The sequence below is a fragment of the Canis lupus genome, chromosome 1 (assembly GCF_011100685.1).
Source record: "Canis lupus familiaris isolate Mischka breed German Shepherd chromosome 1, alternate assembly UU_Cfam_GSD_1.0, whole genome shotgun sequence".
In the NCBI taxonomy this organism is placed as follows: domain Eukaryota; kingdom Metazoa; phylum Chordata; class Mammalia; order Carnivora; family Canidae; genus Canis; species Canis lupus.
This window is the reverse complement of record NC_049222.1, coordinates 122,424,423-122,449,782: the sequence shown is the minus strand read 5'-3', so window position 1 is coordinate 122,449,782 and position 25,360 is coordinate 122,424,423. Positions and strand designations below refer to the sequence as shown.

Genomic DNA, 25,360 nt, shown 5'->3' with positions numbered 1-25,360 from the left:
TATGTAATTACTTGAAGTAGATTTAAGTGAAAGTAAAAAGGCGTTTTATATTGTTCAGACATTTAATTTTGTAAATAATAGCTTTATTTTTTTAAAAATATTTTATTCATGAGACACACTCACAGAGAAGCAGAGACACAGGCAGAGGGAGAAGCAGGCCCTCACGGAGAGCCTGATGCGGGACTCGATCCCGAGACCCTGGGATCACGCCCTGAGCCGAAGGCACATGCTCAACCGCGGAGCCACCCAGGCGTCCCGGAGAGAATAGCTTTAAATTTGGGCTTACAAATGCTGAAACACTTGGGCATGAGAATTTATTTATTTTTAATTTTTATTTAAATTCTAGTTAGTTAACATATAGTGTAATATTTGTTTCAGATGTACAGTTTAGTGAGTCAGCACTTACAAACAGAACCCACTGCTCATCACAACAATTTTCAGAGAGGACTTCTAACGCAAATACTTGGCATTTTTATTTTTCAAAGAAAAAATAGACAAAGAATGCTGTTTAGAGGAAAAGAATAATTAGTTTCTAGTATAGGTTATAGTCAAAGTATATAATGGGAAATCACCAAGAGAGCATACCTAAGTAGTTTCAAAAAAAAAAAAAAAAAAACACAGATGAAGATATGTTTGGAATTCTTTCAGTTCTTCATCAGTGTGGTTGGATGGATGGATATGTGTATCTGATGTTTTGAGGGATTCTCTGCCCCACAAAACCATCGAGCTATTTCATTATAACAATGCTGTAGTTTATGGTATATTTCTCAGGAATTACCTGAAACAGTGCTTTCCTGGCTTGCCTTCATTTACTTACATAAAATTTGTTTCATTTTATTATGTATAATCTGTGAAATATTGATTTGCATATCTTTAAAACTTAAAATTATTCACAGTGATGACTTCATTTTTCAGTGGTAGGTAAATGTGGAAACCATGTTTTTCAGAGTCCCCATTTAACTGACCACAGTTTTTAGTCACTGTTTTGTATAGGACCTTCTGTTTGCCCCTCCCACCCTTACCCCCAGTAGAGTAGAGAGCAACTTCCAAACCTTCTGAAGGTTTTATATGCTTTTGTTGATGGAATCTCTGTACTTATTTATGAAAGTGTCCCTAGGGACAAGGGCAAGAGGGAGGAATCATATATATAAATCCCATTCCCTGTCATTAAGTTCCTGCATAGTTTTCTTTTTTTTCTTTCCTAATGGCATGGTATTTTAGTACATGGGTTTGAGAAGTTAAGTTTTGCAATTTTTGCATGTGATGTTTTAAAGCAAATTGATTTGCAAAAGAAAAAGATTAAGTTGAATGTTTTAAGGATGATATTTTTAAGAACAAAATTTTTTATCCTGAGTATAAAATGACTACATACTTACATATAGAAAGGTTGAAATAAAAAAGAAATGAAGATAAAGATAAATAAAACATAAATTAAAGATAAATTTACTCGTAATTCTAAAAAGAAGCTAATTCTCCCTCTTAAAACATTTTGTTTCATTCCCTTCAGCTTTTTAATTCTGCATGTTTATTTTTGTCACCAAGGTCAAATTGTAAATGCTTTTTTCCTTTTTTTTTTTAAGGTTAATGATTTTTAAATTGTTACTAGAATTTGTTACTTCTAGTAGTTCCCTAATCTTTAAGATTTTATTTATGAGAGAGAGAGAGAGAGAGAGACAGACACACACACACAGAGGGAGAGGGTGAGGGAGAAGCAGACTTCCCATTGAGCAGGGAGCCCCATGCAGGACTCCATCCCAGGACCCTGGGATTATGACTTGAGCTGAAGGTAGATGCTTATCTGAGCCACATAGGTGCGCCTGAATCATGATTTGTAAGAATCCCATTAGTTTAATACTTGACGCTTCTCTTTTTTTCTTTTTCTTTCTTTCTTTCTTTCTTTCTTTCTTTCTTTCTTTCTTTCTTTCTTTCTTTCTTTCTTTTTCTTTCTTTCTTTCTTTCTTTTTCTTTCTTTCTTTCTTTCTTTCTTTCTTTCTTTCTTTCTTTCTTTCTTTTTTTACTTGACGCTTTTCTGAAAATGAAATGCAAATGCATTGTGGGGAATTTTTTAATAGAGAAATTTTAAAAATAAAATTAGAGATTTCATAAAAATTGTAATTACATCTCTTCATTTAGAATGTAGTCTTTGTGTATTTTCATTGTCCATCATAAAAATTGATTTACAATTTCCAACAACCAGCCTTAAGTCCAGTTGAATATCTGATTAATGCTACAGCCCAATTTGACTTGGCATACCTAATGACTTTTCATCCCTATTTTAACTCTGTTGGGTTTGAAAACTACACTTCCTTGCGCTTTGAGTTTTTTTATTTTCTTTCATACAATAAAGCTTTCAAGCTTGGAAGAGTACCATGTGAGGATGAAGGTGTTAATATTGCAACAGCAGTGCTTGACTGAGAGGCAGATCACTTAAGATACTAATCCAGGGTGCTTTTTCTTGTTTTGAGATACAAAAGTCTAAATTCTAATAGGTTCTAACAACAGTGAGTGTCATTGTATGACTAAGGAAAATGTAGGCAGTAAAAAAATGGAGATGATATGATATGATATGATTTAACATTTTTATTAACTTATATTGAACTCATGACTGAATTGGGGATGGTTTTCCTATTTTTCTTTTATTTAAATCAACAGAATTGAAGATAATTTTGAACATTTTACATATTTGATGGCCTTAAAACCAGGATTGCTTTTTTTTTTTTTTTTTTTTTTTTAAACTGTTTAAGACCTCTTTAGAAAAAACTGTGACCTCAAGGGATCTGAGTGGCTTCTATTGAAATTATATGCAGAATTCAAGGACTTTTTCTCAGGAAAGGATCTAGTGTTTTTATCAGTTTCTCATAGCTATCAGGGACCAGACAGGGCTATGAGTCACTGTTCTAAGAAAACAATACACAAAAAGTTTTCTTTTTTCTAAAATATATTTTGGAAAGTTGAAACTATACTTACAAAGTAGAATTAAATAGAAACTGGCTCAGTCAAAACTTAAGTTGCTTATAAACCTAGCATAGCTAAACTCATCTTTTCTGAAAGGCCCCTCCTTTCTGATTTGTCACAAAAAATATGTGTCAGTTGTAGAGAACTCAGAAAATAAAATTAAACTGACCTGTAAACTCTTCGCCTGAAGCTAACTGAACTAGGAGGTACCTTGGGGCATTTCTTTCACACTTAGAGTGATGTGTTTTTGTATAATTTTAAAACTTTCTTCAGATTCACATCTCATTTTATTCTTAGAGCAAAAGAATGCCAATGAGTGAAGAAACAGGTACCCGTGATAACTGACAAGTCTGAAGTCACATGCACATGTTTGTTGGCAGGGAGCACTGGAAACAATTCCTCTGTCCCACTTTACTGTTTATAATCCATTGTACTCTCCATTTCTCATTTTTGAGAAGTTAAACTGTGGAAATCTAGTAGGATGTTAACTGCACTCTCTTTTTGATACTTTCATTAACTTTAGAAAAATTACAAGTGTTTATTAGGTTCATCTTTGTATCTATTTCTAGTAAAAGTTTTCGATGGACTCATAAAAATAAAGAACAGATTGTTTCATCAGCATCTTCTGATGATGTAAGTTTTCCTAGATATAAAGAGTTGAGAAAAAGGAATATGCCACCATATTGCTTGAATTTTGTCATAGATTTCACTTAATAGTATTTTGCCATGACCATTTAAAAAAAATCATCTTGGGACGCCTGTGTGGCTTAGTCGTTGACCATCTGCCTTTGGCTCAGGTGGTGATCCCGGGGTCCTAGGATCGAGTTCTGCATAAGACTCCCCACAGGAAGCCTGCTTCTCCCTCTGCCTGTGTCTCTGCCTCTCTCTGTGTCTTTCTGAATAAATAATAATAAATAACTTTTAAAAAATAAAATAAAAAATAATAATACTAATTTAATGCCGATATATTTTAATTTTTAATATGTTCCCCTTCCTGCCAAATGACAGATCCTTCAGCAATGTGATCCTTTTTTTAAAGAATTTTTTTGTTTACTATAACCTTAATAATTTACTTAGACTTTTAAAGAGGTTACTTTGAAAAAAAATCATTATCATTCCTTTCTTTAGTAATGAGAAGACTTTTTTCTTTACATACATAAAATCTATGCCTGAATTTAATATTTCTTTATTTTCTTAATTTTAGAGGTAAAAACCCAGGCATCCATCAAGCTAGTGATCTTTAACAAAGAAGCAATGCAAAGAAATAAAAAAGGCGTGCTATATTTGAGTGATGATCCCTGCAGCATATGGCATAAAGCTCAGTTGCAGAGGAGAAGCTCAATAAATGGTGAATTGAATTGAAACAAAGGTTTTCTTGAATTCTTAACAGGAAGTTCTAGAGTGGGTATGATGGGCTAAAAATCATTTCTAAATAAGATTATATAGTTACTTATATTCCTTATATTCCAAATCTCTGGATGTTGTAATTTCTTAAAATCTTAAATTAACTCTGCCCCAGATTAACCGAGATAGTATTGGAATGTAAAGCCCATTTCCTTTTTCCCTTTTTGACCATCACTTGGTGTTTCCTGCTTTTTTTAGTTTAGGACCTTAGATAAAGGGAGAGCGAATGATAAAAGACTTAAAAACCCACAGGCTTAGTGTCAACATTTCTGCCTATTCCAGCTTCCTGCTTTAAGTTGAAAATTAGCAAAATCTTATTTCCATCAGTGATTTAAATTTTATTTCCCTTTTTTATTATTTAAAGATGAAAATTGGAGACTTCTTGCCTCAAACAAGGGATGTAGAACTTTTTTTCTTTACAAAGATTTGTCATTTGGGACACCTGGGTGGCTCAGGGGTTGGGCGTCTGCCTTCAGCCCAGGGCGTGACCCCGGGGTCCTGGGATTGAGTCCCGCATTGGGCTCCCCGCGGGGAGCCTGCTTCTCCCTCCACCTGTGTCTCTGCCTCTCTCTGTGTCTCTCATGAATAAATACATAAAATCTTTTAAAAAATCCAAGAAACAAACCCCAAAGATTTGTCAGTTGCATTTAAGAAGATTAAAGTCTAGTCTCGCTTTCATATTCCCCCATCTCCTTCCTAATGTTCTATCATGGAAATCTTCAAACGTACAGAAAAGTTGAAAGAATTGTGTAGGTGAACCTCGATCATATATCCATCTTTATCTCAACGCATTAATCCATTTTTCCCTGATGGATTTCAAAGTAAGTCGTGGACATCAGTGTAAATACTTGAGCAAACAAATCCTTTAACTTGCACTCATACTCTTCACAGCCCTATGAAAATAAGGTGTTTCCCACGGGATCCGTCCTGATCTTCATCCTTAAGGTTAAGGCTAATTTGTAGAGTGCTACGTCCTTTGCTGCTGCTTTTTAAAACAAAAAGTGCTTCTCAGAAGGCATATAGCACATGATTAGCAAGATTCAAAAGATGATTGTAAAAGTTTATTATATATGACTTACAGCAGTGCTTTAGTTCTTATTAGATTTCTATAAGGAACATTGTACGAGGATTTCTTTCGCAAATTAAATCTTATTTATTGGATAACTTTTTAAAATTAAGAATTGAAGCCTAAACCTAATCTATAAGGAATAAGATGAAGACCTCCAGACCAAGGAGGTCTGTATGGTATACGTGGGCTTGAGTGGTTTATCCTAATTATATCTGGGCTTTATTTTCCATTTGAAAAAAAATTAAGCAGTTGTCTCTTTTTACTACATATTTTAATATGACTACAGTGTCTAAAAATTATGTTTCTAAGTGTAGTAAAATAGAAGAAATAAACTTCAAATTTTGGTGCAAATAAAGATCCCCTACTTGCCTTCTGTAACACAGTAGTTCTTAGAATCATTTTTGTATTTTCTGATGCATAGGCTTTGTGATCTGTAATGGAATTATTTAATCTCTGAATTTTAGAGGGACTATTTGTAGGCAGATAGACAAACTCTTTGACCAAGGTGTTTAGTTTGATCCGGGGTATTTCCACTAGTGGAACCTTTAAGAGAGAGTTTCTTAAACCATAATTTCTCCCAGAGACACTGCCTTGCATGGGCTGCATTTTAAATTCTTTGTCTTTCTTTTCTTTTTTTTTTTTTTCTCTCTCTCTTTTTTTTTGTTTCTGTATTTTTAGAAAACAACTCAGAATTTAGAAATAGCAACTCTGATCTTAAACCATTCTCCAGTATGTCCACATTTTTGTTTAAGAGACAATTAGTGACAAATTTAAAACAACAAACTTGATTTGGAATACTGACATTGGCTTCTTGTATTACCTGTGGTTGAATCTACTGTTCTTTTTATACAAAAGAGGTGTTTTGATAGGAAGTCCCCTTTTTCCAGGTGTGGTTACCAAAATAAGACATATTGAGCACTAACTTTATTTAATTAAATTAATTAATTAATTTAAAGATTTTATTTATTCATGAGAGACACATGGAGAGAGGCAGAGACACAGGCAGAGAGAGAAGCAGTCCCACAAGGAGCCCAATATGGGACTCAATCCCGGGACTTGGGTCACGCCCTGAGCCGAAGGCAGGCGCTAAACCACTGAGCCACCCAGGCATCCCGAGCACTAACTTTAGTATTAGTTTTTTAACAATCACAGAAACATTTAGACATCTGAGCTGTTGTTTAGTCCTTAAGCATTTGCTGAATTACTTATCTAAAAAATACTATTAGTGTTTGGTAGATTTACTGGTGAGTGTCTACTGTGTGCAGGCATTGTATCAAGTCAGTTCTTTACAGACAGTATCCCAGTTATTACTTAACCCTATCTCCAAAAGCCCCCTAAAAGGTAGCATTTAACTATACTGTCTTTCAGTAAGTTGTACTCTTTTTATCAGATTGAATGAATTTAACATAATGGAATCTTAACTTAGTGGGTAGTAGTCTTCCTTGAAAATTTTACAATTAGTGTTTTTTGAAAGTTCATGGGGAAAAAAAGGGCATTGGATATGTAATGTTCGTTTTTGTTGCTAAACCCGTCCTATTTCTTTCTTTTGAACCTGTGAGATAGGAATTATTCTGACTTTGCCATTGAAGATGCTAAGACTAGGGTTAATTTGTTTATGTTAAGTGGTGGAGCTGGGATTCACTCTCTGATCTAACTTTAAAGCCATGCTCTTTCTGGTTTGTAGTCCTGTGCATGAAGTTTTTAAAAACCATTTAATTCCTATAAAAATTTACTCAGATGGATATTTTTCCCTTAAGTAAATAGAATAAAGACATTTGTGTTTATAAGGAAGGATTTTAAGGGACCATTTTACAAAAGCACTTCAAAACTAGGAAATAAAAGGGCTTGCTTGAAAAAACACAGGCCAGAATTTAGGTTAAATTCATTGCTTGCTGCTTTTTTGATGGAGGAGATCTGATTTCTCTTAAATGTTTGGTTTTTCCATCTTCCTTCTACTTTCTTTTTTGAATGAGGAAAATGTTAAGTGACATTTACTAGAGGAATATGTTTAGGATGAATAGCATAGTATGTATGTGAAATTCCTTGATATTCTTAAGACTAAATGAGATAAGTTTTATTAATTATGCTCCTCTTGCTTTTACGGGTGCTAAGGAGTAAACAAATCAATTCCATGATGTTTATAGACCAGTCATTTTATTATCTGGAGAGCGATTATCTATGTTGCAATTTATTCTAATTTCAGTTTGGCAATATCTACATGTTTTTAAAAATTACTTGCTGAATTTGTGAGTTTTATTTTTGTTTTGGTTTCTTTTTTTTTTTTTTTTTTTTTTTTTTGACTTGACAACACCCTTTCACTTTAAAAGATTTCAGTGTGCTGGTTTAGCCTGCTGCTTACACCCTAGTAAGGAACCCTTTAGAAACCTAATTTTCAGAGAAGATTTGAAAATAGGCATCTGCAAGAAGGACTATTCATTCACAGTGTGGAAACATGACCATTTCTGCTTCTACAGAATTAGATCTTTTGGTTATTTGAAATTAATTTATTAGGTAGCTCTTTCTTGATGTAACATGAAACAGGCTCCAAAGCCAAATTGAAATGCTTTTTTGTATTACCTCTACCTAATTTCTTCTAGCTCCTGGTTGGTTCTCTTTCACCTTAGTCACATTAGTATGAATAACTGAAGGGTTTTTACACATTTTTCAGCTCTAAGTTTTCTAAGGACTGAAGCCTCTGATCAAATTTTGTGTTCATGATTTCTGCTGTGCAGCCAGTGTTTATTCACCCACAAGCTTTATTAAATCTCTTCTTCCTTCATCTTAAGTCCCTGTTTCTGTCTAAACATCAGGCCCTCTCTCAGTATCTCCTTTAATTTCCAAATTTTATTTAGTTCAGATTATTTTCTACATTACAAAACACTAGCTCTCCAGATGTGTGTTCTAATTCTAAAACCAAAGGCATTTAGAGTCTTAATTTTTGTTACATGTATGGTTGAATAATGCCACTGCTAAACTTGGTAAACATAGAATTTTAAAATTATAAAATGCTTTAATATTTAAATTGCTAAAATTGGATTTTTGATTTAGTTTGTCTTTTGATACACAGTCTACTCAAGGAATTGTTAGTTTGTGTATTCATTTAGTATTTTGCTATTTTTTTTTGTCAACAGGAGGAAGGTAGATAATGACTATAATGCCCTTCAAGAAAGACTCAGCACCTTGCCTGATAAGTTGTCTTATAATATCATGGTATGTTTGGTGTGTTGCTTTTAAAGTAGTATGTTGTTTACATATTAACTATGTAAAGTTAGAAGATTTGTTTTGCTTTATATGTATGAATTAATAAATTAGCTTTGCTTAATAGATAGTACCTGAAGTAACTACCATAGCATGCAAAGTTTGTTGTGTTTTACTTTATAATAATCCACTAATTGTTGTAATAGTTGGTATTTGCTTCTTTTCATTTTTTTCAGATTTATATTAAGTTATCACATTATGGTGACACAAATGGCATAAATGTTAGCACAAAATTTGACAAATTTGGTATGCAAATTTTCTGTGTTAGAAAACTGTAATTAAGACAGAAATATGGCACTTAGTCGTTTCCTGTTAGCCAGTGCAGGAATAGATCATAATGTTGTATAATTCACGGAATTATACCCTAGAATATTGATTTTATATAAAAAGGTACTACTAATTTTTGTCTGAATGATCTCCATATCGACATAGTGATCTATTTGTGAGCCCTGGATTAGATTCTTTCATTGCTTGAATATTCTTTTTCATGAAGACTTTGTTCTTAATTACGCTAGCCCAAATGTGTTGTAAATGTATTGTTCTTTATTCTACTAGCCCAAATATTTCATAAAATTTGTAGATTCATTACAGCTGTTTATTTGTTAATTCTAGCTTTGTTAAAAAATGGCTATATTATTGGAAATAATTTTCAGGTTTTTAAATCAAAGGTATTAATATTTCATTACTAGTTTTCTTTCATTTAGATTGGTGAAAGAACATGAAGTATAAACATTCAGACAGTGCTAATTTCTCTGAAAGCTGTATGTAAATGTGCTGATTCCTTTTCCTGTTTTAACATTGATTTGTTAACCTAAAGCAATTTCTATAGGTTTTCTTAGTGAAACTTTAATGTTAAATTTCTATGAAGTTGACATTTTTTTTAGTGTATCGATAAAAAGAGCTCAACGCAGAGCTTTTAATGCTGTTTCATAAAATGTATTTTTTAGTGTTTTTAATTTTTTGTCTTCTCTCTTCCTTACTCCCTCCCTCCCTCCCTTCCTTCCTTTCAATAATAGGTACCATTTGGCCCCTTTGCCTTCATGCCAGGAAAGCTTGTCCATACTAATGAAGTCACTGTTTTACTTGGGGACAATTGGTTTGCAAAGTGCTCAGCAAAGCAGGCTGTGGGCTTAGTGGAGCATCGGAAAGAACGTATGTACCAATTATAAATGATGTATTTTTGCTGGATGTGTATCAGTTCACAGAGTGCCAGGCTGTTACTAAAAGTACCATCCATGATTTATTAGTCCAGACTATTTGTGATTTGGTTGAATTGTAGGTAGTTTGAGTCGAATCAACATTTGAGAATGTAAGCTGGAGAATGGAACATCTGGGTTGGAAATATCACGCACATTAGCATGTTTTCAGAAATGACAGAGTGTAAAAGTCCTTAACGTGTGCTTTTATAGATAGAAGTTGGGAAGACATAAGACTTGGGCTCATTTTATATTTTATAACTGGTTAGTTTTAGGTTCTTTTATAGATACTTCAGTACACAGGAGAAATTTACTTTTTACTTATTGAACTATATCTATCTGCAAAAGTAGAAACAATTTTTAAACATGCTTTTTGATTTAGAAGAAGTCATATTTTCATCTTACAGAGGAGGCCAGTGTGGAGAGGTGCTACCCAAAACAGTACCCATACACTTGTTCTGTGATGTGAGCCCTCTGTCTTATTTGATTGAGGTAGTTCATTAAGGCCTTGTTTATCTACAATATTATTTGTTGGTATGCACGTATCCACATACACATTTTGTGCTGGATGGGATTGGCTTTAGTTCGTCCTATCTTAGTTGCATCTTAAAATGAGGTTTATTTAATATCTATGTTCTCGTTGCTGTAATATAATACTTAAATTGATAGTATAATATCACCCCTACCTGTTTTTTAACCTTCTAGTTTAATATGTGTTTGAAAATAAATTTTTGAGGATTCTTCTATATAAATGAAATCATATAGATAAAAAACAGCTGAGTTTTCTACAGCTGAAATTATTTCACATATACATGTGAGTGGGTACTAGTTAGAGAACTCATTTACTCAGTGAAATTGTGGGATCTATATTTGGACACTCTAATTGCAAATCAACTCCTATAAGTTTATAATTGATAACATATTTGATCATTTGTGACACTAATCAGAATCTTATTGTTAGGCCTGTATATAATTTCTAGCAATGATAATTCTTTTGGCATCACTACGCTAAAATAAGTCATGTATGTTAGAGGAAAAAGAATGAGCATAATTCTTTCTCAAAGGCCTTTCTTAATGGGGAAAGCTTTCTTATTTACTAGGGTAGCTCTGCTGATATGAAATCAGTTCATCGTCTGTTAAAGTTTGATCACTCTGATTTTCTTTTTTTTCTTTTTTTTGATCACTCTGATTTTCATGTGGATATTTCAGCAGTGCAATCTTCAGAATCAGTTATGACTTAATACATTAATGGGAGAATACTTTTTTTTTTAAGATTTATTTATTTATTTTAGAGAGAGAGCATGCGTGCATGCTCTCAGGAGCAAGCAGGGGAGGGACAAAGGTAGAGGGAGTGAGAAAATTTCAAGCAGATTCCCCCCTGAGCATGGAGCCCGACACGGGGCTTGATTTGACAACTCCGAGATCATGACCTGAGCTGAAATCGAGTCAGCCACTCAACTAGCTGAGCCACCCAGGTGTCCTGGGAGGGTACTTTTAATAGAATAGAGTAGAGCTCTAGAATAAAGAAGTATTTTTTGGTAAATCATTTTCCATTGTTAAATATGGTTTTGGGAAATGACCAAACATGATGACTTTTAGGATGTGTTAATGTAAAATAATTTTCAGAATATGTACCTATGAATTATGTTTGAGAATCTATACAAATGCTAAAAATTGTTTTGTTCACACAGTTTTATACTAATTTTAATAACTAAAAGAAATATTTACGTATATTGTTGTACTTACCATTTATTAAGAAAAGATATTTTATTTTTCTTATGGAAGAAGATATTTAACAAGTTAAATATACCGTCCTCACTGTTGCCAGGGTAATTGGGGAAGGTGGAAGGGAGGTCATTGCATGTTTAAAAAGTAGTCAAAATCAAAGACAAAATGGACTTAACACAACTATAGAAGGATTCAGAGATGTCTCTAAGGAAGATGATTTTTAAGAGTTCCCCACTCTTTGTGCTCACATCTTGGAATTTTGCCACTTAACATGAATCTGACCAGCTTTTTAAAGTTTAAAAAAAATTTTTTTAAGATTATCAGAATGCAATTGACTTTTTATTTGATAATACTATTCCATGAGTTACAACACAAGCAAGGATTTGTTTAACCATTGCCACTATCAGAATGTAGAATAGGATGTGGGATATACTAGTCAGGGCACAGGATCACACCAGAAACTCTTTGTGGTCACACCTTACCTCTCCCTGTAAGGCCTGACAATCACTGATCTGTCTCTATCATTATTAACTTTTCCTTTTCTAGAATGTCATATAAATGGAATTATATACTATGTAACCTTTTGAGACTGTCTTCTTTCAGTCACCATAATGCCTCATCTAAGTTGTTCTGTGTATCAATAGGTCATTCGTTTTTATTGCTGAGTATTGTTCCATTATATGCATGTACATCTATTGGAGGACATTTGGTTTGCTTTCATTTTATGGAATTATGAACAGAGCTGCTATAAACCTTTATACTTTGGTGTTACTATAAATTTTCGTTGCTGTTTGACAAATACCTACAAGTGGGATCGCTAGGTCATATAGTGAGTGTGTATTCAATTTTTAAGAAACTTTCAAGCTATTTTCCAAAGACGCTATATTGTTTTATGGAAGTTTCCCCCGATCTCAGCAGGGTATGAGAGTCCTAGTAGCTTTGCATCCTTACCAGCACTTGGTATTGTTAGTTGTAAAAACTTAAGCTATTTCAGTAGATATGTAGCAGTTTTAATTTGCATTTCCCTGATGGCTAATGATGTTCAGCATTGATTCATGTACTTACTTGCCATCTGTGTGTTTATCCTCTTTGATCTATTGAAGTCTTTTGCCCATTTTTAAAAATTTGGTTGTATTTTTTCTTACTCTTGAGTTTTGAGAGTTCATATATTCTAGATAAGTCTTTTGTTAAGGGTGTGATTTGGAAATATTTTCTCCCAGTATTCATCTGTCTTATTTTCTCAGCATTGTATTTCCATAGCAAAAGTTTAATTTTGAAGTCCAGTATATTACTTTTTTGTTTCAAGAATCATGTGTTTGGTGTCATATCTAGAATGCTTTTCCTAACGTCAGTTCATGAAGATTTTCTCCTTTGTTTTCTTCTTCCTTTTTCTTTCTTTCTTTCTTTCTTTTTTTTTTTTTTTAAAGATTTAAAACATTTATTTAATTGACAGAGTGAGAGTGAGAGCACAAGCAGGGTGAAGGGCAGAGGGAGAGGCAGAGCAGGGAGCCTACACTCTTCAGCAGGGAGCCTGACCTGGGGCTTGATCCCAGGACCCCGGATCATGATCTGAGCCCAAGGCAGATGCTTAACCTATTGAGCCACCCAGGTGTCCCTCCTTTGTTTTCTTCTATAAAATGTTTATTGTTGAACATTTTGCACTTAGATCTGTGATCCATTTTAAGTTAATTTTTGTGTAAGGTGTGAGGTGTTTAAGGTATGTAAGTTCCAGGTGTTCAGTCTTTTTTATATATAGGTGTCCAGTTCTCACATCACTTGTTGGAAGTCCTTTTCTTCATTCAGTTGCCTTTTGTACTTTTGTCAAGAATGAATTGTTAATCAAAATCACAATGAGATACTATTTTATCCCTCCTAGAATAGCTGTAATAAAAAAGTAAGTTGTATTGGCGAAAATGTGGAAAATTGTGACTCTCGTATGTTGCTGGTGGGAATGTAAATTGGTGTAGCCACTTTAGAAAACAATTTGGGATTTTTCATAAAGTTAAATATTGAGTTATTTTATAGCCCCCTTCCACATCTAGGTAGTATAATACCCAAGGGAAAGTAAAAACATACATTTGCGCAAAAACTTGTACATGAATATTAGCATTATTCATAATAGCTAAAAAGTTTAAGAAACCCAAATGTCTATCATCTAGTGAATGGATAAGTAAAATGTGAATGTTGTTTGGCAAGAAAAAAAAAATGTACCATTTACTATGATAATGAAAAAAGTTGGTTACCAAAGACTATCTATTATGATTCTATTTGTATGAAATACTTAGAATAGGCAAGTTTATGAAATGAAAAATATGTTAGTGGTTGCTTAGGGCTAGGAAGGTATAGGGGAGAATGGTGATTTAATTTTTTTTAAAAGGTTATATTTTGGACATGATACAAAATTGAAAGGATTTTTATTTGAAAAATAAGTATCCCTTCTCCTGTCCCTTAGCATCCATTTGGCCAGCTGGGAGGAGTTACCATTATCAGTATCTTACCATTTTGTGTGGTCACATCCTGAAGACTTATGCATCCCCAATCCATTACATATACAACCACTCAAATGGTTTTTTTTTTTTTTTTGAAGATTTATTTATTTATACATGAGAGACACACAGAGAGGCAGAGACATAGGCAGAGGGAGAAGCAGGCTCCCTGTGGAGAGCCCAGTACAGGACTCCATCCCAGATCCCAGGATCATGCCCTGAGCTGAAGGCAGATGCTCAACCACTGAGCCACCCAAGCATCCCAACATCTTTCTTTGTCTTTTTTTTTTTATTAATGGCTGCAGAGCATTATATAGATATGACATAATTTATTTAGCTACTCTTCTTTTGATAATTATGATAAATAATATTATTATCTCTTCCTCAAATGACTTCCTTTTCTTTCCTCTTTCTCCTTTTCTCCTCCCTAGTTTCCTTCTTTCCTTCTGTTTATTGTGGTAAAAATTACATACAGGTTTTGACCATTTTTAAGACTACAGTTCAGTGGCATTAAGTATGTTCATGGTTGTTATTTAACCATAACCCACTACTCATCTCAAGAAATTTTCATCTTTCCAAACTGAAACTGTGTATTGTAAACAGTCACTCCCCATTCCTTCCTCCCAACTGGCCCTTGGTAACCAATATTTTGCTTTTTCTGTCTATGAATTTGATTATTCTAGGTATCTCATAATCATAGTATTTTGTCTTTTAATGACTGGTTCATTTCACTAAGCATAATGTTTCTAGGATTTATCCATGTTGTAGAATGTATCAGAATTTCCTTCCTTTTTAAGGCTGAATAATATTCTGTTATATGTATATGCATTTTGTTTATCCATTCATATGGCAAGGTACACATGAGTTGTTTCCACATTTGGCTGTTGTGAATAATGCTGTTATGACAGTGCATATTCAAATAGCGGTTCAGTTCCTTGCTTTTGACTATTTTGGGTATATATTCAGAAGTGCAGTTGCTAGGTTTTATGGTAATTCTGGTTTTTGAGAAACTACCATATTATCTTCTACAGTGGTTGAACCATTTTACATCACTGCCAGCTATGTACAAAGGTTCCAGTCTTCCCACATCCTTGCCAATGCATGTTACTTACTGTTTCTTTGGTAATAACCATCTGTTTTGATTTCCGTTTCTTTAAGGACTTAAGGATGTTTGTTGAGCATTTTTCATGTGCTTACTGGCTATTTGTAGAAAAATCTTTGGAGAGATGTCAATTCAAGTCCTTTGCCCGTTTTTAAATTGGATTGTCTTTTTATTGAGTTCTATGAGTTCTTTATATATTCTGGATATTAGTCCCTTATCAGATATATGATTCGCAAATATTTCTCCCATTCTGTGGATTACCTTTTCACTATATTGATAATGTCCTTTGATGCTCAAAAGTTCTAAATTTTGATGAAGTCCAGTTTGTCTATTTTTTTTCTTTTGTTGCTCGAACTTTTAGTGTACTACCCAAGAAGTCATTGCCCAAATCCAGTGTCATGAAGCTTTTCTCCTGTGTTTTCTTCTAAGAATTTCAAAGTTTCACCTCTTCATTTGGATCTTTGGTCCATTTTGAGTTGATTTTTTGTATATCATGTAAAGTAAGGATCCAACTTTGTTCTTTTGCATGTGGCTATCCAGTTCTCCAAATAGTGTTTGTTGAAAAGACTGTCTTTACCCCCATTGAAAGGTTTGACACTGTTGTTGAAAATTGTTTGGATATAGGGCAGCCCAGGTGGCTCAGCGGTTTAGTGCCACCTTCAGCCCAGGGCCTGATCCTGGAGTCCCGGGATGGAGCCCCATGTCGGGCTCCCTGCATGGAGCCTGCTTCTCCCTCTGCCTTTGTCTCTGCCTCTCTCTCTCTCTGTGTCTCTCATGAATAAATAAATAAAATCTTAAAAAAAAAAAAAAAGAATTGTTGGGATATAAATGGGAGGATTTATTTCTGGATTCAGTATTCTATTTTATGATCTGTATGTTTGTCTTAATGCCAGTACTATAGTGTTTTGATTACTATACCTTTGTAGAAAGTTTTAAAATCAAGAAGTATGAGATCTTCATCTTTGATCTTTTGCAAGATTATTTTGGCTCTTTATGGTCTCTCATGATTGCATCTGAATCTTGGAATGGATTTCTTCTATTTCAGCAAAAATGTTGGGATTTTGATACGGATTGCATTGCATTTGTAGATTGCTTTAGGTAAAAGGATATCTTAACAATATTAAGCCCTCTAATCCATGAACACAGAGTGTCTTTCCATTTACTTATGTCTTCTTTAAACTCTTTCAGCAACACAATATGTCTTGTGTCTTCTAAGCTAAACTTATTACTACACATTTTTAAAATTGTATTGTAAATGGAAATTATTTTCTTAATTTCCTTTTCAGATTGTTCATTGCTGATTAATAGAAATGCAACTTATTTTTGAGTGTCTATTTTGTATCCTGCCACTTTGCTGAATTTATTAGCTTTTAAACTCTGGGTGTGTGTGTGTGTGTGCGCACGCGCGCGTGTGTGTAATAGGTCAGGTTTTCTACATAGAAGATTGTATCATCTGCCAATAGAGATCATTTTACTTCTTCCTTTCCAATGTGGATGCTTTTTTTTCCCCCTTAATTGCTCTTGCTAAAACTTCTAGTACTATGTTGAATAGATAGGATAGTAAGCATCTACATCTTGTTTCTGATAATAAGAGGAACAACTTTCAGTCTTTCACCATTGAATATGATGGCAATTTGGGTTCTTCATATATGGTCTTTATCATATTTAGGAAGTTATCTTCTATTCCTAGTTTATTGAGTGTTTCGTATTGTGAAGTACTGTTGGATTTTGTCAGAGGCTTTCTCTGCATCAGTTGCGTTTCAGGTGTACAGTGTAAAGATTTCACTTACATATGTTGTGAAATAATTACCATAGTAAGTTTTAGTTAATATCTATCACCTCAGATACATACAATAAAAAGATGGACAAAAAAAATGAAAGAATATTTTTTCATTGCTTATAATGACAACTCTTAGAATTTACTATTTTATGACAACTTTCGTATATATCAAACAGCATTGGTAACTATAGTTATCTATTATACATTACATTCCTAGTTTGTTTATCTTATGACTGGAAGTTTGTGCATTTGGACCACTTTCCTCCAATTCCCGTGGCCTCCCATTTGCTAGCATTTTGTTGAGGATTTTTGCATGTATACTTATAAGGGGTATTAGCTTGTAGTTTTCTTTTAGTGTCCTTGTCTGGTTAGCCTCACAGAATGTGTTTTTTTCTCTTCAGTATTTTGAGAGAGTTTGAGAATTGATGTCATTTCTTTCTTGAATGTTTGGTAGTTTATCCACGAAGCCATCTGTTTCTGGGCTTTTCATTTTTGGGAGATTTTTGATTACTGATTTGGTCGTCTTTTTGCTACAGGTCTATTCAGATTTTCTATTTCTTTTTGCATCACTTTTAATAGTGCATTTGTTTCTAGGAATTTGTCCATCTAGGTCATCCAGTTTGTTGGCATTCAGTTTTTCATAGTATTCTCTTATAATCTTGTATACTTCTGTAAAATAAATAGCACTGTCTCTACCTATGTTTCTGATTTTAGTAATATGAGTCTTCTCTTTCTCTTTTATCAGTCTAGGTAAAAACTTGTCAATTTTGTGGATCTTTTCAAAAAACCAATTTTTAGTTTTGTCAATTTTTCTCTATTGTTTTTCTCTTTTCTATTTATTTCCACTCTAATCTTAGTTCTTCCATCTGCTAGCTTTGAAATTAGTTTATTCTTTTTTAAATTCCTTTTAAAGCATACAGTTAGGTTATGATTTGAGATCTTTCTCCTTTTTTAATGTACTTATTTACTGGTATAAATTGCTTTCTTTTTTTTTTTTTTTTTTTAATTTTTATTTATTTATGATAGTTACAGAGAGAGAGAGAGAGAGGCAGAGACACAGGCAGAGGGAGAAGCAGGCTCCATGCGCCGGGAGCCCGACGTGGGATTCGATCCCGGGTCTCCATGATCGCGCCCTGGGCCAAAGGCAGGCGCCAAACCGCTGCGCCACCCAGGGATCCCTAAATTGCTTTCTTAACAGTGCTTTTACTGCATCCTGTAAGTTTTGTTATATTGTGTTTTCCATTTTCATTGGTCTCAAGGAATTTTCTAATTTATTTTGTGATTTCTTCTTTGACCCATTAATTCAGTGTTCTGTTAAATTTCCATGTATTTGTGAATTTTTCACTTTTCCTTCTGTTACCAATTTCTAGTTTCCTTTATGATTGGAAAAAGTACTTTGTATGGTTTCAAATTTTTAAAGACTTGTCTTGTGGCCTATCATGTGGTCTTTCATGGAAATGTTCTATGTTCTCCTTAGAAGAATATGTAATAATTTGGATAGGATGTTTTGCATATGTATGTTAGGTCCAATTGGTCTATAGTTTTGTCCAGGTCCTACATTATTGCTCTTATTTTTGGTTGTCCAATCTTTTGTTGTAAATAGAGTATCAGCATCTCCAATTTTTATTGGAGGACTATTTTTTCCTTGGATTCTGTGAGTTTTAGCTTCATATGTTTGGCACTATTGTTGTTAGGTGTGTATATGTTTATGACTGATATATTTTTCTTGATAGATTGAAATTTTTATCAATATAAAATATCCTTTTGTCTTTTATAACTTTTTTGACTTAATGTCATATTTTGTCTCAGTATAGCCCCTCCAGTTCTCTTTAGGTTACTATTTGCATGGAATATCTTTTCCATCATTTCGCTTTCAACCTGCTTTTGGGTCCTTAGATCAAAAGTGAGTCTCTGGTTGACCACATGTAGTTGGATCCTATTTCTTTTGTTTGTTATCTTTTAATTTTTAAAAATCCATTCTGCCAATATATACATGCCTTCTGTTGGGTTTATAATAACTACATAGAGGGCAGGATTTACTTTAACCATTTTTAAAAATTTGTTTTCTCTCTGTCTTACACCTTTGGGTATCATTCTCTTCATTACTGCCTTCCTTTGTGTTTAGTTGATTTTTTTATAGTAAAACATTCTGATTCCCCTTTCACTTCCTTTATTAATATTTTATAGAAATATTCTTTGTGGTTACCATGGGTATTACATATAACATCCTAAGATTATAATAATGTGTTTTGAATTGATTCCAACTTAACTTCAATCACATGTAAAAACTCTATTTCTATGTAGTTTTGTCTCCCTCTTTAAATTATTGATGTCACCAATTACATCTTTATACATTATGTACCTGTTAACAAAGATTTGTAATGATTTTTTATGCATTTCTCTTTATATCCTGTAGTAAATAAAAAGTGGAGTTGCAAGCCATAATGACAGTAATACTGGTTTTTATTTTTGCCCATGTTTACCTTTAGTGTAAATTTTTACCTTCATATGGCCTCAAGTTATTTTCTAGTGGCTGTTCACATCAACCCGAAGAATTCTCTTTAGCATTCTTATAGGGCAGGTCTAATGATATGGATCTCCTTCAACTTTTATTTATCTGGAAATGTTTTAATTTTTTTTCTCATTTTTGAAGGATAGTTGCTGGATATAGGATTCTCAATTGACAGTTTTTTTCTCTCAGTACTTTATTTTTTTAAAAAAGATTTTATTTATTTATTCATGAGAGAAAGAGAGAGAGAGAGAGAGAGAGAGAGAGGCAGAGACATAGGCAGAGGGAGAAGCAGGCTCCATGCTGGGAGCCCAATTCGGGGCTATATCCTGGGACTCCGGGATCACGCCCTGGCCCGAAGGCAGGCACTAAACCACTAAGCCACCTAGGGATCCCCTCTCTCAGCACTTTAAATGTTTCATCCCACTCTCTTTCAGCTTTTAAGGTTTCTGCCAGAAATCTGCTTATATTTTCATTGAGGATCCCTTTTATGTGATAAATTGTTTTTCTCTTGCTGCTTTCAAGATTTTCTCTTTGTTTCTCAAACTGTAATTATGTGTCTTGGTGTGGCTGTCCAAGTTTACTCTCCTTAATTGAGCTTTTTGGATTTGTAGGGTCATGTCTTTTGTCAAATTCCAGAACTTTTTGGCCATTATTTCTTCTAGTAATCTCTTTGCCACTTTCTTCCTTTTGAGACTCCCTTAATGTGTGTATTCATCTGTTCAATAATTATCTCCTATGTCCCCTTGGGCTTAGTTCCCTTTTCTACATTCTTTCTGTTCCTTAGACTTGATAATTTCAAATGTCCAATCTTCAGGTTCACTGATTGTTTTGTCTGCTTGCTCAAATATGCTGTTGAATCCCTGTGGTGAATTTTTCAATTCAGTTATTAAATTTTTCTACTCTAGAATTTGTTTAGTTTCTGTTTATAATTTCTGTCTCTTTCTTGATATTTTAATGTTGTTCATGCATTATTTTCTTTATTTCCTTTAGTTCTTTGTGTGTTTCCCTTTAGCTCTTTGAGCATATTGAAGGCAGTTGTGCTAATGTCTTTGTTTAGTACATCAAATGCCTTTGTTTCTTTAGGGACAGTTTCTGGAGATTTATTTTGTTCTTGTGAATGGGCTATGTTTTCCTGTTTATTGTATGCCTTTTGATTCTTGGTGAAATTCTTAATTTTTGATGGGTATTTGAAAAAACAGCTATCTTCCCCAGTCTTGGCAGATTGATGAGGATCTTCAGAATAAGGTAGGTATGTTCTGAGCTTTCTTATCTACCCAAAGTGAAAGGTTATGATCTTTCCTGTGTTTTCTGAGCATGTAATGTTCCTTGGGCCTGTGTGGGGATTTTCTTAATATCTTGTATATATAACTGCTTTTTGAATGTTTTAAATTTTTTTTTTTTTGAATGTTTTAATTTACGAAGATTCTCACCTCTGCTTCTCTTTACAGTCTCAGGTTGTATGTTGTGTGATTCTGTTCCTAATCTCTTGTACTCTGTGTTTACAGGCCTGTAGTCTCCCTGCAGTCTCCCTCAGTTTTCATGATCAGTGCCAGTTGAGGTTGGCTTTAGGTGAGACACATACCAGTTCTTTAGTCAGCCCCTAGATGCATGAGAATGTTGCAGATAAGGTCTGGTCTATTCTCCGTGGCTCAAGGGAGGGAATTGGGATCTGGGCAAGCCACATTACCCGGACTGAAATTGCTTCCCACTGGGCAGGGATTGGGGAAAGGCAAGTAAAAATACCTTGAAATTTCCTGCTGTTTTGATTGTGACTTTTTCTTGGTTGGATGTTTGCTTGGTTGCTGTAGACATTTGTTTTCCAGAGCTCCTACGGTATTTCAGTTAGTTTCTGGTTGTTTTTGGATGTTTTTTTGGTTGGGAGGTTGGGGAGATAGAGGCTTAGCACTTTTTACTCTATAATTTTGCTCCTTGTTGTTTTAAGGGAAGATTTTATTTTCCTTTGAGCATGGGAAATTTTTGAGCATGTTTGTAGTAAGTATACTGAGTGATTAATGGTTCAAGAGAAAGAAATGATAAAAGATCCTGGATGTGATGGCACTAAAAACACAGAAAATGTAGCTTTGGAAAGTGTCAATGAAAAAAAAGAAAGAGGCAAGGATAGATAAAGAATATTTGAGTTAGAGAAGTTAAAGATTTAAATTTTCACAGGAATAAGGCCAAGATTATTCAGAAGTGGGAGAGGTTAGAGGATTAGGAAGTATTTGTGGAATACATGTTGTGGGAAATAAGATATGGCCATCAGCAGTTTTACAATTTATTTTATGAGGCAGTATGTGTGTTTTTTTAGTATCTTCAGTGAGGCATACATATTTTAAGTGCATTGATATTTTGTTACAATTTATGATTTTGGTTTTATAATTTATGATTTGGATTTTATCTGTATAATAAATGAATGTAGCTTGGGGCGCCTGGGTGGCTCAGTCAGTTAAGTGCCCAACTCTTGGTTTTGGCTCAGGTCATGATCTCATGAGGTCATGATGAGATTGAGCCCCGTGTTGGGCTCCATTGGGCTCTTTGCTCATTGGGGAATCTGCTTGAAGAGTCTCTCTCTGCCCCTCCCCCCACTGGCACTCTCTCTCTCTCTCTCTCTCTCTCTCTCTCTCCTTTTCTCTAAGTAAATCTTAAGAAATTTATGTAGCTTTAAAATGTACATCTTCTTAAAATGTAATGAATAAGTAGCAGTCTTGTTTAGCTCCCATTTCCCATTTCCCAGATGTCTTTCTGCTACTCTTTTGCTCTCTCCTTTTTATCTGCATTTCCCAAGTTATTTGTATATTCTATTTTCTTGACTTTTTTTCAGTTTTATGTAGTATTTGTTATCTCCCTGTTAATAATTAAAGACTAGTATTTAGATCATTTACATGCCCTTCTTTCTGTCCCTGCTCCCCAAGTCTTTTTAGTAGTATTTAATTATAATTTTGTTAAATCAGTGTTCATGGTTACATATAATTCCATTTCCATTCTTGTACAGCATTTCCTATAAAGTTACCTTTTTTGTTGTTGTTGTGTAGTGACATGTCATTAAATCACTCAAACACTTTGGTTTTTTTCTGAGACCTCTGTACTCGAGTTCTCCATAGTCTTGCTTCATTTGGGACTAGCTCCCATCTTGAAAAAAGGACAGCTATCTTCTGGATATCTTCCTTTACCACTGTACCACATTTTTGCCTCCTTTTTTCCCTGTTCCCTGTTTCCAGTGGCATCTCCTTTCAGGTTTTCCTCATTTTGTTGGGATATATAGCCTCTAGTAATTTTTTGGGAAGGTTTGTGTGATACATGTTTTGAAATTTTGCATACCTGAAAATATTTTTTATACTCTGATTTTTTGTAACTAGACTATTAGAATTTTATGTTTTAAACAGTTTTTCTTTCAGAAATTTGAAGATATTATCCTATTACTTTGTCTTGTGTATTATTTTTGCGAATTGCAAAAGTTATGTATATAACTTGTTTTTGTTTTCAGAAGCTCTAAGTTTCTGTCTTTATTTTCCATGATCTGAAATCCCACAGGGATATACTTTGTTGTGTGTCTTTTAAAATTTGTTTGCTAAGTATTTGGTGGGTTCTTCTAGTGTAGAGATGCATGTCTTGTAGTTTGGGAAATTTTTAATATTATTTCTTTAATAATTTCCTCCTGTTATTCATCTCCTTGTCTTTATTATAAATTTTTAAGTTATTTCTTTTTATCTTTAGAATCATGGATTTTAAAAAGGTTTCTGTACATTTAATTCCCAAGAGCTATGTATTTTTGTTTCATTGTAATTTTTTTAATGTCTCTTTGGCATAGTATACTGTTTTTGTTTCATGAGTACAACACTGTTTTTCTGGGATTTTAATTAGAATTTTTTCTTTTAAAGTTTTCTTCATGCATTGCCTTTATTTCCTCCAATATAAAAAGGAAATATATAAAAGTATATATTTTATATTTTTATAAATTTTTTCCTCCCTCCTATCCCTATCCCCTCCTTTCCCCTCCCCTCCTTTCCCTTTTCTTTTCCTTCCTCTTTTCCTTTTCCCTTTTCCTTTTCCTTCCTCTTTGACATTAATAGTGAAGACTTCAAATGTTTGGCAATCCTTGGCTAACCATTTATATATGTAAGAGGTAAGCACTGTTAGGAAGTTGTGTGCATGGGTAGAGTTATTAGGCTTTTTTGCAGGGAGTTCAGGTGGCACACTGATTTTGTTTCATTAAGGAATCTATAAAAATCAGTTTCAGGCTTAATCAGCATCCTACAAAGGAATTTTCTAGTCTTTATCTTAGTATTTTGAGAACCAGGCTAGATGTTTCAAGACCCTTTTCAGTAAGACTTTTCTTATTCTTTCCTATGTTCATTACCCCTAGAGTGGCCTTGCAAAACCACTCTAGGCTGTAAATTCTTTGTTTAGTCAAGAAAGGGGGAGTTACCAGGCTGTGCTTTGCCAGGTCGGGTTTGGAACCTAATCATTCTGTCCTATTTTCATCCAGATCTTTGTTTTAGCTCTTGCTTTCATTCAGACATATTTCCAGGAGGGTTCTTTCCAGGTCTGGCAGCCCCAGTTGGCTTGCTGCAGCTCACCCCTGCTGCAGTTAGGGGTCAGCTTTTTCTGTTGGACAGAATTCATTATCATTTGTCCAGTTTCCAAAACTTGGTTGTCATCATTTGTTGTTTCTTTTCTCTTTTCCCATTCTCTGTATCTTTATGCCTTTGATAAAATTACTTAGTGTTGTTTTAATGAGCTCTGGGGAAAAAAATAAGTACAAGGTGCATGAATTCCTTCTGTGCTAAAGGGGAAGGGTAAACCTTGGAAGTAGTTGAAGGAGAGATCCTATACAGAGGTTTGTGAACATTTCCACCAGGGGGCATGTCCTGTTGAAACTGTTGAAAGAATACTGAAAAATTTCAGCACACAAAAGGTTGAGAATGGAGTGGTCACAAAAGGATTCAGAAGAGAGTTGTCTTTACAGACTGGATCCTATTTAGTACATTAGGTATATGGGTAGGTAAGAAGACTGCTTTCATGAATGATATTTGTAACTTTTATTGAGGCTTTGCAAATTTTGTTACATCTGTAACTTTGTTCCTTTCAAATATATCTAATTCCATAAGCTGTCAACTAAATATTTCTAAATATTTGGTCCTGATTAGTGGAATAGTATGTATCATTAATCTTAGGTGAAAATGATTCTGCTCAACTTTTTAAGAGTTTGTGGATTTCCTTTTCTAGTTTAAATATTGTCATTAGACTTTGCACTATTAGTTTACTTCCAGTCTCCCTTTTCATAGCTGATGCAAATAATTTCAGCTTGCTCTGGACAAATTATATTATAAATTCTGAATTAATGAAGATTTTTAAAACATTAGGTTATAGTTGGTACAGAAATAACATGTAGCCTGGTTTTGTCAGCAAAACAGGTAATAACTATGTTGAATTCTTTACTTTTGAAATCCTATAAAATTTGACTTCTAATTTTTAGTTAAAATTATCAGTATTTGCAGATAGTCTTTTGTTCTTCTTCAAGTTATTTTTTTCTCAATTATTAGCTGTTTTTATTTTTACCTTTTTTTTTGGCATATCCAAAAAAGTAAGTATCCCATTTTTTGAAAGTTTGTTAGCCACTTCACTTGTATGGGAGACTGATGTTAGGACCTTGTTTTTCCTAACTGAAAAAAATATGAAGAGGATTTTCACTTTTATGAAGAAAGGTGAAAAGCAAAAATAGCATTTAAAAGTGTTTATTTTGTAGCAAGCCTAAAAGGGGCAGCATGTACCCTCAACATCTCCAAGCACCTTCTCTGGAATGATGCTCAGCCTCAGGCTACTGTAGCTTTAAACTCAGTGGGCAAGTGTGCCTTATCTGGACGACTTGT

At 33.9% G+C, this 25,360-nt stretch overlaps 1 protein-coding gene across 3 annotated transcripts in view; it reads left to right on the top strand.

The window, feature by feature from the left end:
- The window catches only part of URI1 (URI1 prefoldin like chaperone), an 83,632-nt gene that overhangs the window by 42,949 nt on the left and 15,323 nt on the right, over positions 1-25,360 (top strand). For all 3 annotated transcript variants that reach the window (XM_038529532.1, XM_038529531.1, XM_038529533.1), the window contains 2 exons: positions 8,560-8,638; positions 9,703-9,838. In XM_038529532.1, coding sequence (XP_038385460.1) covers positions 8,560-8,638; positions 9,703-9,838 — 215 coding nt within the window. The remainder of the gene's footprint in view (positions 1-8,559; positions 8,639-9,702; positions 9,839-25,360) is intronic.